Source organism: Scyliorhinus canicula, chromosome 1 (genome assembly GCF_902713615.1).
Source record: "Scyliorhinus canicula chromosome 1, sScyCan1.1, whole genome shotgun sequence".
NCBI classification, from domain to species: domain Eukaryota; kingdom Metazoa; phylum Chordata; class Chondrichthyes; order Carcharhiniformes; family Scyliorhinidae; genus Scyliorhinus; species Scyliorhinus canicula.
In genome coordinates, this window is record NC_052146.1 from 110751338 (window position 1) to 110767290 (window position 15953).

Below are 15953 nucleotides of genomic sequence, written 5' to 3' on the forward strand. Positions count from 1 at the left end.
AGTCCTCTGGGACCTTCCTGCCTCCAGTGAGTCCTGAAAGATCACCACCAATACCTCCACAATTTCCTCAGCTATCTCTTTTAGGACCCTGGGGTGTAGTCCACCCGGTCCACGTGACTTATCCACCTTCATACCTTTCAGTTTCCCCAAAACCTTCTCCTTAGTGGTGGCCACGTACGGCACTCACCTCTGCCCCCTGATTCTCCTGGAGCTCTGGCATCCCACTGGTGTCTTCCACCATGAAGACTGATGCAAGGTAACTATTCAGTTTGTCTGCCATTTCTTTGTTTCCTATTATTACTTCTCCAGCTACGTTTTCCAGTGCTCCAATGTCTATTTTTGCCTCCATCTTACCTTTTTATATATTGAAAAATACCCTTCCTATCTTCTTTTATATTACGAGCTTAACTTGCACTCATATTTCATCTTCTCCCCCCCTTATTGTTTTTCAGTTGTCCTGTGCTCAATTTTTTTTTTTTTTTTTTAATAAATTTAGTGTACCCAATTCATTTTTTCCAATTAAGGGGCAATTTAGCGTGGCCAATCCACCTAGCCTGCACATCTTTGGGTTGTGGGGGCGAAACCCACGCAAACACGGGGAGAATGTGCAAACTCCACACAGACAGTGACCCAGAGCCGGGATCGAACCTGGGACCTCGGCGCCGTGAGGCTGCAGGGCTAACCCACTGCGCCACCGTGCTGCCCCTGTGCTCAATTTTAAAGGCTTCCCAATCCTTTGGCTTCCCAGTAATCCTCGCCACTTTTTCGTTTGCTTTTATGCTGTCCTTGACTTCCCTCGTCAGCCATGGATGCCTTGTCTTCCCCTTAGCATTTTCCCTCCTCCTTAGGATGAATTTCTGTTGTGCCTCCTGAATAACCCTCCAAAAACCCCTGCCATTGCTGTTCCACTGTCTTCCCTGCTAGGCTCCCTTTGCAATCCTGCTATACACGTATATTACTACATTGGTAGCACAGTGGTTAGCACTGTTGCTTCACATCGCCAGGGTCCCGGCTTTGCTTCCAGGCTTGGGTCACTATTTGTGCGGAGTGTGCACATTCTCCCTGTGTCTGCGTGGGTTTCCTCCAAGTGCTCCGGTGTCCCCCACAAGTCCCGAGAGACGTGCTGTTAGGTAATTTGGACATTCCAAATTCTCCCTGTGTACCCGAACAGGTGCCGGAATGTGGCGACTAGGGGCTTTTCACAGTAACTTCATTGTAGTGTTAATGTATGCCTACTTATTATTCCCACATCTCCTCTCGCTTCACCTTCGCCCATATCAGCACCTTCTCCTTCACTTGATAACTGCGGAAACAGGCAATCACAGCTCTCAGCGGCGCATTCGACTTCGGTCGGAGTGACCGGTGGGCCCTATCCAACTCGTAGAGGGAGGGTTCCTCCACCTCTACCATCAGCTTGGCAAATATCTCCACAAAGTACTCTTTAGATCTCCGGCCCACCAGTCCCTCAAGCAAAACCACTTTCGTGACCTGGTCTCCAGGTCCTCCACTTTGGCTCTCAGCCCTCTATTACCCTCTATCACCCTCCGCAGCCCCTCAGCCATTGAGGTGAACTGGTCACTGTGCTGAGACAATGCCTCCTCCACCCCCTTCATTTTCTCTCCCTGCTCCTGCACTGCCGTCAAAGTCTTTGCCAGAGCCTCCTTCATCGGGGCATGGGTCTCACCCACCCACTCACTGAGCGAAGTCATCATCTCCGCCTGATGCCTGTCGAAATGTTTCGAAAACAGCCACTCAAACTCCACGGCCATCACCTCGGCCATCTTTTCCACCGTAATGTGCACGGCTCCACCCGGCGGCCATCTTTTCCACCGTAATTGGCACGGCTCCACCTGGCGAGTCTTCTCCCACCATCTTTCCTCCCGCTGAGTTCCTCATCACACTCGACGGCCGACTCCAGCTCACTCCCTTTTTCCCCGGATTCTTTTTCCCGGTTTTTGACATCGTTAAAGTACCTCGGACTTTCCCGCAAATCCTCACAGAAAACCGTCTGCCATAACTGGGTCCAAAGGGAGAAGCCACGAAACATGCGAACTCCACCTACATGTCGCCACCAGAAGTCAAAGCAATCTTTAAAAAGGACATTGGGATTTATTTCTAGAGGTAAAGAATTTTTTTAAATAGCGCTGGATTCTCCATTCTGGAGAGTAAGAGTTGACGCTGTCGTGAAAACGGTGGAGTTTCACAACGGCGACATCAGGTCCACCGCTGCAGCGATTCAACCGCTCTCAAGGGGCTAGCAGGGGCGTAACGAGGATCGGAACGGTGGGCGTTTTGCCGGTTCCGTGATTGCCGCACCGCCGCGGCTGGACTTGAGGCATTCTCCCCCTCCCACATACAAGCGTCGCAGCCAACATGGCCACAAAGAGAGCAGCGCCGCGCTTCCAAGATGTGGAACCCGAGACCCTCCTGGACTCCGTGGAGGAGAGGAGGCTGGTGCTGTACCCCGGCCTGGGAGGAAGGTCCTCGGGTGCCACTATTCGCCGTATCTGGGCGGAGGTGGGAGCCGCCGTTAGTGCTGTCGAGGTGGTGGCCCGGACTGCCCCCCCCCCCCCCCCCCCCCCCCCCCCCCCATCCCCAGACCAGGCCGGGCACAACTGCCATGAGCGGGAGAAGACCGGAGGGGAACCACCAGACCTACGGGGCCTAACCATGGCAGAGCAGAGGGCACTGGATGTGGTCGGCGGCCCGGAGGACAGCGAGGTCGCCAACGCGGAGGATGGCGTGCGACAAAATGAGGGCCCCCCTGCCTGTCCTCACGACAAATGCGTGCCCACCCCAAACCCCCTCACCCCACCCCAACCCCCCTCACTCCCCCCACACCCCACCACATCACAACTCACCCCATCACGCTCTCTAACCATACATGCCGTCTTGTGTTTTACAGGACCAGCCGGGATGGGCCTGGCCCATCTGGGGCCCCCCGCCCCCAGCCAGTGCCAGAGCCGGTGCCCCCCAGACAGCAGAGCACTGACGGAGAGAGCAGCCTGAACACCAGCCCTCTGCCCGAGACCCAGGATACCCTGGAGCTCGGGTCAGAGAAGGACACGGACTTCCCGTCACTGCTGTCTCCAACACTGTCCACCATCTCAGAGACTATCACCTCGGTTAGGCAAATTAGTGAAGAGGCTCCTGGGACATGACTGGTGCACACCACACAGCAGGTGCAGCCGATGGGCCGGATGGCCAGAGGGCAGTCCGGCCCCAGGAACCAGTTGCCGGGCTCCCAGAATATCCAGTCCCACCCATAATCCGGGTACAGTCAGAGACCCAGGGACTACAGGAGGGGTCGATGGCTGGCTTCCAGCACCTGCAGGGACAAGTGGAGGAGTCCATCCACGTGCAGGAGCAGGAGGTGGTGCCGGCATGCGTTCCACCCAGGCCCAATCTGCACGGATGGCGTCTGCGGTGGAGGCAACAGTGTTGGACGCGGGTCAACGGGTGCAAGGCTGGGGCATTCTGTGGAGGCGGGGCCAAGGCCCAGGACAGGGCTGCCCTCTCACAGGCAACCATGTCCTGGAGCCAGCTGGAGATTGCAGCGCCACTGCTCAGTATGGCCCAGTCACAGCAGGCCATTGCTGAGAGAATCAGCGGCATTGCCCAGGTGCAGGCCGGCATCGCACAGAGACAGAGGGAGATCCACTCACTGGCTGATGTGGCACAGACCCTCAGGGTGGTGGTACAGTCACAGATGGAGATGGTCCACTCCCTGTGCTTATGGCCGTGAGCGTGCAGACCCTTGTCGAGACCAGAGCGGGACTCCAGGACTGGTAGCGACAGGTGGTGGTGGGGGGGGGGATAGCTCTGCTTGCACCCCTATTCATGGAGAAGCCCGGGGGTCATCGGGCACCCCAAGGAAGGAGGAGGTGAAGGGGCCCGTGCCAGTGAATGGGTGTGGTATTATGGTGTCCGTGCCCCTGGCCAGCAAGCGCCTTCCCCTAGTTGGTGACATGTGTCTAGAGTGCCCCAGCGCACTGGGCCTTGGCAGTACTGTTGTGCGGCTTCCCGTGTCTGGCCAGCTTCCATGTCCCACTCGTTATCCCCCTCCCCCCATCGTCCTCGTCTGCCGAGGCCTGCCGTCCTTCCTCATCCTCCTCCAGCACTTCGCCCCTCGGCTGGCTATATTGTGGAGGACGCAGCAGACCACCATGATGAGGCCGACCCTCCAGAGTGGTCCAGCCACCCGAAGCGCATCTTCAGCATCCGAAGCACCTCTCGTCAACACCCCTGGTCGCACAATGGGCATTATTGTAGCGGTGCTCCGCGTCGGTCTCTGGCCTCTGTATAGGCGTCATCAGCCACGACCGCAACGGGTAACCCCTGTCGCCCAGCAATCAGCCCCGCAGAGGGGGCTGTCCCTTGAACATGTCGGGGATCACCGATTGTGCCAATATGAATGAATCATGCACACTGCCCGGGTACCGTGCACAAACATTTAGGATCCGCATCTGGTGGTCACAGACCACCTGAACGTTCAAGGAGTGGTACACTTTCCTGTTCGAGAACAGCGGCCTGTTATCCGCCGGTGCCCGTACAGCGACATGCACCCCATTGATTACCCCTTGGACCAGGGGCATCCCGCGATGGCGGCGAAGCCCGCTGCATGGGCAACCTGGTGGGCGCAGTCCGCTGGGTATTGAATGCATCGATCTGCCAGGGCATACAGGGTGTCCATGATGGCGCGGATGCACCTGTGCACCGATGTCTAGGAGATGCCGGACAGGTCCCCACTCGGCGACTGGAATGACCCCGTTACATAGAAGTTCAACGCAACCGTCACCTTGATGGCCACCGGGAGCAGGTGCCCTCCCCCATTCCCATGCGGTGCCAGGTGTGCCATCATGTGGCAGATGTGTCTCACTGTCTCCCTGTTCATCCGCAGTCTCCTCCTGCATGCCCGGTCCGGAAGGTCCTCAAACGACAGGCAGGCGGGGTATATGCATGGCCTCATCCGGCACCTCCTTGGCTCCTCATCCTGTTGGGCGGGCGGCCCTCCAGCCTGAGCGGCTGCCACCTGCCCCGCTGCAGCCCGTTCTCTGCTGCAGGCTCTGCCTCCTCTCTGAGCTGCTCACGCTGCCACGTGCTTCATGCAGGGCAGCCGCATGCCCCTCACCCCTGCATCCCGGCCCATTGGTGCCCCCGGTCCTGGCTCCCGTCCCTGCTGCCAGGGGAACTGTTTGATTGCCCTGCCCTCACTGGGGGTTTCCTTCGGTGTGGCCCTAGATAGTCCCCCAGTGTGTGTCGCCGGTTGGGTGGGGTGATCGGAGGTTCGTGGCCGTTTTCTCTGCATCCAGGGGCCGGGGTGGGTGGGTGGCCAGCAAGATGGCCGCCATAATGGCGCTCGGTCAGGGGCTTCCCGGTCCATCCGCCGCACACCCTCCACAGAAAGCATGACCGGTGTCTGAGCCTGGAGCCCGCAGTCTCCACACGCCTCCTCCTCCCTCAGCTGCCTCAGCCATCACGGCAGCTTCACGATATTTTATTGGACGTTAGAAACACTGCATCGGGAAACACGGCATCGGGAAATCGGCCCATCCGAGGTGTCGAATCACTGAGGCCCCGGAGAATCGGTTGTCATCACCGATAATGAGATGCATACTGTATATCCGGGCCGCGTGGCTGGCACCCTGATTCCGTCGCTTTCGAGGGTCTGGAGAATGCCGAATCGACGCGAAACCAGCGTCGGACCCAATTTCAGCCTCCGAGCCAATTCTCTGGCCGATTGCGTTTCGTGATTTCGCCGTTATCCCACGGAGAATCCAGCCTTGTATATTTATATTGAAACTATTGACCATGGTCAGGCTGCACTTGGAGAATTGTGCGCAGTTCTGCTCTCCATACTATAATACAGACATAGTAACACTGGAGAAATTTCAACGAAAGATTTACAAGGTATAAAAGCTCTGGAGGTCTGAGGACGTAAATCCCAAAAAAGTTTTATTTGGCAAGTAAAAGAAAGGCTGCAACGCAGTTTAAAGCTCCGAGGTCCCAACTGGAGCTGCAATTTTAGCCAGTCTCAGTTTGGGCCTCTTTTTATCAGTCACTTTCCACAAACTCCAGATGAAGCGCTTTCGCCCACTACCAGGGGAGCTTGTATTCCATAAGTGCCAAGGGGAGATTGGGTATCCCCGTAGGTCTCGTGAGGGTTATTACATGAGGGCTGTTCCAAAGCTGAGAGATTACAGCTATTGGAGCAGATTGAACAGGTGCCAGGTGCTGTAATTGTTTGTAACAAGTGCCTTATGCAGTTAGATTTTCAAATACCTTCTGAAAAACCAGCGTAAAATTTGCACTGCCCCTTATTTTGTACACTGATTTTAAACATCAGTAAAAAAGTAGTTGAATACTTTTTACCTTGACAAGTCCATGCTGACCATCTCATTAACCCAGTGGCTCCCTATCTCCTCATTCCCTGCCCTTAGTCTCTCCAAGACATAAACAACATGGCACTGCCATAAATCTCTGTGAAGACAATTCATTTTGCAACTATAAACTAGTTCACTAAAAGTTGCTCACACGCTGTTGCAGATCTGTTCACGTCTAATATCTAGATTTTTTTTTCAGACCCAGAGGAATGGCAACATGACACCTCAAACAAAAGGTAAGGTCGGGGGCAGGGATCATGGTGTGGGTTGTGGGTGGAGGATTGTGGTTGGGAATTGAGGGTTGAAGGTCAACTTTGAGATTGGAACTGAAAGGCTAATGGCTAATTTTCTTTTCTGATAAAATAAATGTTTTCACTTCTCTTCATTTTTAACTTCCTACACACATGCAATCTGAGTCCCGCATCCTGTGGGGAGGTGCAAGGGAGAGTGCCAGGCCCACTGAGAAGATGGGGGATGTCCCTGCCCTATGACGGGGATGGGTGGGGAAACAATGAGGGAGGGTGGCAGAGGGGAGTTGTGTGGGTTGGTCCCTAACCTGTGGTGTGGATATTGCCTTTGACAAGGTGCCGCATCGGAGACTGTTAAATAAGTTAAGAGCCCATGGTGTTCAGGGTAAGATCCTGGCATGGATAGAGGATTGGCTGACTGGCAGAAGGAAGAGAGTGGGGATAATGGTGTATTTTTCAGGATGGCAGCCGATGACTAGTGGTGTGCCTCAGGGGTCTGTGCTGGGACCACAACTTTTCACAATACACATTAATGATCTGGAAGAAGGTACTGAATGAAATGAAAATCGCTTATTGTCACAAGTAGGCTTCAATGAAGTTACTGTGAAAAACCTCATTCCGGCGCCTGTTTGGGGAGGCTGGTACCGGAATTGAACCGTGCTGCTGGCCTGCCTTAGTCTGCTTTAAAAGCCAGCTATTTAGCCCAGTGTGCTAAACCAGCAGGCACTGTTGCTAAGTTTGCAGATGATACAAAGATCTGTAGAGGGACAGGTAGAATTGAGGAAGCAAGGGGGCTGCAGAAGGACTTGGACAAGCTGGGAGAGTGGGCAATGAAGTGGCAAATGAAATACAATGTGGAAAAGTGTGAGGTTATGCACTTTGGAAGGAGGAATTTAGTCATAGACTATTTTCTAAATGGGACATGGGAGTCCTTGTTCATGATTCTCTCAAGGTTAATGTGCAGGTTCAGTCGGCTGTTAAGAAGGCAAATGCAATGTTAGCATTCATGTCAGGAAGGCTAGAATACAAAACCAGGGATGTACTTCTGAGGCAGTATTAGGCTCTGGTCAGACTCCATTTGGAGAATTGTGAGCAGTTTTGGGCCCCATATCTAAGGAAGGATGTGCTGGCCTTGGAAAGAGTCCAGAAGAGGTGCACAAGAATGATCCCTGGAATGAAGAACTTGTCGTATGAGGAACTTTTGAAGACTCTGGGTCTGTACTCGTTGGAGTTTAGAAGGATGAGAGGAGATACTGCGAGGCCTGGATAGAGTGGACGTGGAGAGGATGTTTCCATTTGTCGGAAAAACTAAACCAGAGGACACCATCTCAGATTAAAGGGACGATCCTTTAAAACCGAGATGAGGAGGAATTGCTTCAGCCAGAGGGTGGTGAATCTGTGGAACTCTTTGTCGCGGAAGGCTGTGGAGACCAATTCACTGAATGTCTTTAAGACCGTGATAGATAGGCTCTTAATTAATAAGAGGATCAGGGGTTATGAGGAGAAGACAGGAGAATGGGGACGAGAAAATATCAGACACGATTGAATGGTGGAGCAGACTCGATGGGCCAAGTGGCCTAATTCTGCTCCTATGCCTTATGGACTTATGGTTGGGTTCCACATCCTGGGCCATGTGGTGCAGGAAGAAGGGCTGCAGATGCAGGAGCAACATTGAGATTTTCGTTGATTTCAAGACTGTCCTCTGACCAACTCCTTACACCTAACACAGGTTATTACATGAAGATATGGGTTCAATGATGAGGAAAATTAGGAGAAAAGTTAAAAGCAAAAATACCTTGGGAGAGGTTACTGATAGAGGTGTTAAGATTTAAAATGGAGGTATAAAAGCCAACATAAGGGTACTTTACCTAAATGCTCATAGTATTCTGAATAAGGTAAATGAGGCCATTATGAAAAATGGTTAAAGGATGGTCACGACTGGGAGTTAAATATCCAAGGGTATCAAACTATTCGGAAGGACAGAGTGGGTGGTAGGGGGGTGGTGTAGCTCTGTTATTTAAGGATGACATCCGGGAGGTAGTGAGGGATGACATTATTGCTATGGAGGATTAGGTTGAATACATTTGGGTAGAAATCAGGAACAGTAAAGCGAAAAAGTCACTGATAGGAATAGTCTATAGGCCACTAAATAGTAACATTATGGTGGGGCAGGCAATAAACAAAGAAATAACTGATGCATGTAGAAATCGTACAGTAGTTATCATGGGGAATTTGAATCTGAATGTCGGTTGGTTTAACCAGGTCGGTCAAGGCAGCCTTGAGGAGGAGTTTATAGAATGTATCTGCGATAGTTTCCTAGAACAGTATGTAATGGATCCTACGAGGGAACAAGCGATCCTAGATCTTGTCCTGTGTAACGAGACAGGATTGATTAATGATCTCATAGTTAGGGATCCTCTCGGAAGGAGTGATCACAATATGGTGGAATTTAAAATACAGATGGAGGGTGAGAACGTAAAATCAAACACTAGTGTTTTGTGCTTAAACGAAGGAGATTACAATGGGATGAGAGAAGAGTAGGCTAAGATAGATTGGGAGCAAAGACTTTATGGTGAAACAGTTGAGGAACAGTGAAGAACCTTCCAAGCGATTTTTCACAGTGCTCAGCAAACATTTATACCAACAGAAAGGAAGGACGGTAGAAAAAGGGAAAATCGACCGTGGATATCTCAGGAAATAAGGGAGAGTATCAAATTGGAGGAAAAAGCATACAGAGTGGCAAAGATTGGTGGGAGACTAGAGGATTGGGAAATCTTTCGGGGGCAACAGAAAGCTACTAAAAATGCTATAAAGAAGAGTAAGATAGGTTATGAGAGTTAACTTGCTCAGAATATAAAAACAGATAGTAAAAGTTTCCACAAATATATAAAACAAAAATGAGTGGCTGAGGTAAATATTGGTCCTTGAGTGGCTGAGGTAAATATTGGTCCTAGAGGATGAGAAAGGAGATCTAATAATGGGAGATGAGGAAATGGCTGAGGAACTGAACAGGTTTTTTGGGTCGGTCTTCACAGTGGAAGACACAAATAACATGCCAGTGACTGATGGAAATGAGGCTATGACAGGTGAGGACCTTGAGATGATTGTTATCACGAAGGAGGTAGTGATGGGCAAGCTAATGGGGCTAAAGGTAGACAAGTCTCCTGGCCCTGATGGAATGCATCCCACAGTGCTAAAAGAGATGGCTAGGGAAATTGCAGATGCACTAGTGATAATTTACCAAAATTCACTAGACTCTGGGGTGGTCCCGGTGGATTGGAAATTAGCAAACGTGACACCACTGTTTAAAAAATTAGGTAGGCAGAAAGCAGGTAATTATAGGCCAGTGAGCTTAACTTCGGTAGTAGGGAAGATGAATCTATCACCAAGGACAAAATAGCGAGGCATCTGGATGGAAATTGTCCCATTGGGCAGACGCAGCATGAGTTCATAAAGGGCAGGTTGTGCCTAACTATTTAGTGGAATTTTTTGAGGATATTACCAGTGCGGTAGATAACGGCGAGCCAATGGATGTGGTATATCTGGATTTCCAGAAAGCTTTTGACGAGGTGCCACACAAAAGGTTGCTGCATAAGATAATGATGCATGGTGTTAAGGATAAAGTAGTAGCATGGATAGAGGATTGGTTAATTAATAGAAAGCAAAGAGTGGGGATTAATGGGTGTTTCTCTGGTTGGCAATCAGTAGCTAGTAGTGTACCTCAGGGATCAGTGTTGGGCCCACAATTTACATAGATGATTTGGAGTTGGGGACCAAGTGCAATGTGTCCAAGTTTGCAGATGACACTAAGATGAGTGGTAAAGCAAAAAGTGCAGAGGATACTGGAAGTCTGCAGAGGGATTTGGATAGGTTAAGTGAATGGGCTAGGGTATGGCAGATGGAATACAATGTTGACAAATGTGAAGTTATCCATTTTGGTAGGAATGACAGCAAAAGGGATTATTATTTAAATGGTAAAATATTAGAACATGCTGCTGTTTAGAGGGACTGTGTCCTCATGCATGAGTCAAAAAAGGTTGATTTACAGGTGCATCAGGTTATTAAGAAGGCAAATGGAGTTTTGTCCTTCATTGCTAGAGGGATGGAGTTTAAGACATGAGAGGTTATGCTGCAACTGTCTCAGGTGTTAGTGAGGCCACACCTGGCATATTGTGTTCAGTTTTGGTCTCCTTACCTAAGAAAGGACGTACTGGCGCTGGAGGGTGAGCAGAGGAGATTCACTCAGTTAATCCCAGAGTTGAGGGGGTTGGATTACGAGGAGAGGTTGAGTAGACTGGGACTGTACTCTTTGGAATTTAGAAAGATGCGGGGGATCTTATAGAACCATATAAAATCATGAAGGGAATAGATAGGATAGATGCGGGGAGATTGTTTCCACTGGTGGGTGAAAGCAGAACTAGGGGGCATAGCCTCAAAATAAGGGGAAGTAGATTTAGGACTGAGTTTAGGAGGAACTTCTTCACCCAAAGGGTTGTGAATCTATGGAATTCCTAGCCCAGTGAAGCAGTTGAGGCTCCTTCATTAAATGTTTTCAAGATAAAATTGATAGTTTTTTGAAGAATAAAGGAAAAATGGTTCTGGTGTTCGGGCTGGAAAGTGGAGCTGAGTCCTCAAAGATCAGCAATGATCTCATTGAATGGCGGAGCAGGCTCGAGGGGCCCGATGGCCTACTCCTGCTCCTAGTTCTTGTATTCTAATGCAAATCCCCGCAGTTGGCAGGGTGACAGATTGAGGTCTCAGCCAGAATTCAACTTGCTTGTTCAGGGAAAACAAACTCGGGGTCTTTGTACACAAGGCTGATCCTTTGTCCATTCTCTGATCCTTCAAACTAACACAAAGACAGATATACATTATGTGATCAGTTCAATTTATGTTAATATTGTTTGATTTGTAACCCATAGATTGTGCTCCATGTGCCATGGACAATGAGATGTTGAGGGCTGAGGAGAGAAGCAAACCTGTCCCTACTATAACAGTGCAGGTAATGAACACAAAACTTGCAACACTTGCACATATGTCACATAAACTGAACTTGACCACCTGCTCATTGCATGAATTTGTTGGATTGGAGAGGAAGCACTGCCAACAGCATTTCCACAGCCGGAGAGGGGAAGAGAAGGGGTGAGGTGGAGAGTGAAGTCTTAAGGATGAACAGAGGAGATAAGGCAGAGAGGGGAAGTATGGGAGGGGAGATAGGAATAAGGGGCAGGATGGGTAGGGACAGAAAGAGGACTGAGTGGGGAGACGGAGAGGAGACAAAAAGAGGGGGTCAGAGAAGGTTGAGGAGAGAGTAAAGAGAGCAAGAGCTCAGTAAGGGAGAGTGAATAAGGTGGGGAGGGGTGGAGGAAGAGAGAATGGGAAGGCAAGAGTGAGACAGAAAAACTAGGGCATGGCAAAGGAGGTTTTGTGTCTGAATCGAAAACGTGAGAGCTCATGAACACCGAGACTGTTCTGAGCAAATAACAGCTACAAACGATAGCTGCATTTTGAATATCTGCAGATTATTGAAATTGAATTGGAGTAGGGGTCAGCACATAAGGGAGTGGAAGAAATAACTGGGCAGGTTCTCCAGTCCATGGCCACACTTTGTAGTAAGGTGAATAGTTGGTGTGACTGATGGTATACAGAGTAAGAGTAAGAATGATGATCCATAGAAACTGATCCTATCCAACAGGTACAATATACTTGCTACCTTTAATAATAAGGAAAAATATTGTTGGAAGGACAACTAAAATGCTGACCATAGTACTTTAGAGCAGGAGGCTGTCTAAAGCAGCGATGAAGTATAATAATAACAATAATGATCTTTATTAGTGTCACAAGTAGGCTCATATTAACATTGCAATGAAGTTACTGTGAAAATCCCGTAGTCGCCACATTCCGACGCCTGTTCGGGTCACAGAGGGAGAATATTCAGAATGTCCAAATCGCCTAACAACACGTCTTTCAGGACTTGTGGGAGGAAACTGGAGCACCCGGAGGAAACCCATGCAGACACGGGGAGAATGTGCAGACTCCGCACAGACAGTGGAGAGTTGTAATGTGCTCGTTGTAAGGGATTCAATAATTATGGGGTCAGATAGCATTCTTTCTATGGAGAATCAAGAGTCCACAAAATTCCCAACATAGTGTCATGGCAAGAGATGTTTCAAACCGGCTTGAAAGGATGTTGGAGAGGGAATTGGGTTATCCAGTCATTGTGATCCATGTTGGGACCAACAATATAAGGAAGAGTAGGCAAGAGGTCATGTTTGCAGAATGCCCAGAACTAGGAACTAAGTTATAGAACAGGGCCGTGGGGGATAGAATCTCTGGATTATTACCTAAACCATGTGTCTGTAGGGTATGCAGCTGAAAGAGGTGAATACTTGGCTGAAGGATTGGTGTGGAAAAGCAGGATTCTGTTTCATAGGACACTGGCACAGGGAAAGAATGAAGTGTACCATTGGGATGAGCTCCACCCACACCGGGCTGGAATCCCGAATCCTAGTAAACAAGATACAAGGGACGAGATTCTCTGTCAGCTGGCACTGAAATCAGAAAATGCGATTTTGCGGAGAATCGCGGTGGGCGCTGGTTTGACGCCAAATCACAATTCTCCATCACCTCGACAGCGGCACCAATGCATTCCGGAACAAATTTACAGTAAACACCGTTTGCATATCATTAGCCAGCCTGACCTGGTATTTTCCGGGGCCTCCACGATTATCCGCCCCCGATGGGCCAAATTCCCAACGGCACGTTCACTTGTGCTTTTAAAAATCTTGGATCCGTGGTACCTGCAAGTGAGGGATTTTGTGCGGAGGCAAGTTTCAACCTTCCTGCACCTGTGCACCAGGGTCTACAGGATAAGATGGTGTAGAGAACAGGAGTAGAAGAGGGGAGGGTTTTGGAGATCTACAAGGAACTGATGGACCGGGAGGGAGTCCCGATAGGGGAGGCGAAGAGAAAGTGGAACGAAGAGCTGGGTGGGGAGTTGGAGGCTGGGTTATGGGAGGAGGCCCTGAGGAGAGTTAATGCATCCTCATTGTGTGCCAGGCTCAGCCTGATACAATTTAAGGTGGTCCACAGGGCACACATGTCGGTGGCTCGGATGAGCAGGTTCTTTGAGGGGGTGGAGGATCAGTGTGGGCGGTGTGCGGGGGGTCCTGCGAACCATGTACATATGTTTGGGCATATCCGAGGCTGAGAGGTTTCTGGCAGAGGTTTGCTGACGTCATGTCAAAGGTTTCAAAGGTGAGGGTAGTTCCGAGTCCAGAGGTGACAATCTTCGGTGTGTTGGAAGATCTGGGAGCCCAGTAGGTGAGAGAGGCTGATGTCCTGGCCTTTGCCTCCCTGGTGGCCCGGAGACGGATCCTACTTGGATGGAGGGACTCGGAATCCCCGAAGTCGAGGGTCTGGGTGAGCGACATGGCGGGGTTTCTCATACTTGGGAAAATTAAATTTGCCTTGAGGGGATCGCTGCAGGAGTTTGCCCAGAGGTGGCAGGCACCAGGGCCAGAGGCTCCCATGGTGCCAGGCACTGATGGGGCCAGGGGTGCGGAGATGGGCGAGGCATGTGAGGGCAGAGCCCACAGTGCCAACCAGGCCACCGTATAACCTATTGTACCAGGTTGCGCACGGGATACGCACCATGCTAACATGTCGGCCTTTCACCCTCTGCAAACAATAGATCTTGGAATTCAACCAGCAATGGTGGCCTTCTTCCTAGTTGCCGCAGCCCTGGGAGATGTCCTGCGGCTGTGTGAGCTGGCGTTGCTCAAGGATGAGGAAGCTGCAGCAGTGGAGCTTGCAGCAGTGGAGCCTGCCCCAGAGGAACAGGAGGCAGCCACCCAGGATGGAGAGCCAGCTGCCCAACAGGCCGAGGAGGATGAAGTGCAAAGGAGGCTCCGCATGAGGCACATGAGTGCTGGCAGTGCCTGTCATTCGAGGACCTGCTGGACTGGGCATGCTGTTGAAGAATCCAGCTGAGCAGCGAGATAGTGCGACATCTCTGCCAGATTATGGCACACCTGGCATTGCGGGGAAATGGGGGGGGGGGGGACACCCGCTCTGGGTGGCCGTCAAAGTGACGGTTGCCCTGAACTTTTAGGCGAGGGTGTCCTTCCAGGCGCCGAGTGGAGACCTGTCCGGGATCTCTCCGACATCGGTACACAGGTGCATCCGCGCCATCACGGAGGCCCTATTTTCCCAGTCGACACAATACACCCACTTCAATGTGGACCAAGCCCACCAGGATACCCGGGCAGCGGGGCTCACTGCCATCGCCAGGATGCCCCGGGTCCAGGGGGTGAGCGATGGGATGCATGTCCCCCAACGAGCACCTGCAGATGACCGGTCGCTCTTCGCAAACCGAAAGGGGTTCCACTCGATGAGCGTACTGCTGATATGTGACTGTCAGATGTGCATCATATACGTCTGCAGCCGATACCCGGACAGTGTGCACAATGCCTTAATCCTGGCACACTCGGCAATTCCTGACATGTTCAAGACGCCCACCCGGATGTGGGGTTGGCTCCTGGCAACAGGGGTTATCCACTGTGGCCCTGGCTGGTGACACCTATTCTGAAGCCACAGACCGATGCAGAGACCCGCTACAATGATGCCCACGCAGCGACCAGAGGTGTGATCGATCGGTGCTTCAGCCTCCTGAAGATGCAGTTGAGGTACCTGGTCCATTCTGGAAGGGCCCTCCAGTATGAAGCTGAGTAGGTCGCCCGCGTCGTGCATGGCCTTCTGCGTCCTCCACAACATCGCACAGCAGAGGGGCGGCGTGTTGGGGATGCAATGAGCTCTGGTGCTCCGCATCGTTTGACAATGTCTGACACCTGCCCATGGTAGCACTTTCCACCGTCTACCTGGGTGATCCCTGCATGCGAGCCATTCCATCACACGTACCCATCGGATCCCTTGGGTGATAATGGTAGAGACGGTCCGGGGGCGGGGGGGGTTGCTGCCCGGCTGCTGCTCGGGTGTCCCAGGTGACTTACTGCTGTTCTATTCTGCCTGCCGGATGTGCCAGGCGAGTCCAAGGTACTGCAGTGTTCTGGCATCTCACGGTAGCATTGTGGATAGCACAATCGCGTCACAGCTCCAGGGTCCCAGGTTCGATTCCGGCTTGGGTCACTGTCTGTGCGGAGTCTGCACATCCTCCCCGTGTGTGCGTGGGTTTCCTCCGGGTGCTCCGGTTTCCTCCCACAGTCCAAAGATGTGCAGGTTAGGTGGATTGGCCATGATAAATTGCCCTTAGTGTTGGGTGGGGTTACTGGGTTATGGGGATAGGGTGGAGGTGTTAACCTTG

General features: G+C 51.2%; 1 protein-coding gene across 4 annotated transcripts in view; it reads left to right on the forward strand.

Moving 5' to 3' along the window:
• The window catches only part of LOC119966211 (synaptotagmin-like protein 2), a 164340-nt gene that overhangs the window by 78755 nt on the left and 69632 nt on the right, over positions 1–15953 (forward strand). For all 4 annotated transcript variants that reach the window (XM_038797565.1, XM_038797550.1, XM_038797571.1 and 1 more), the window contains exons 6-7: positions 6583–6619; positions 11554–11633. In XM_038797565.1, the coding sequence (XP_038653493.1) occupies positions 6583–6619; positions 11554–11633 (117 nt within the window). The remainder of the gene's footprint in view (positions 1–6582; positions 6620–11553; positions 11634–15953) is intronic.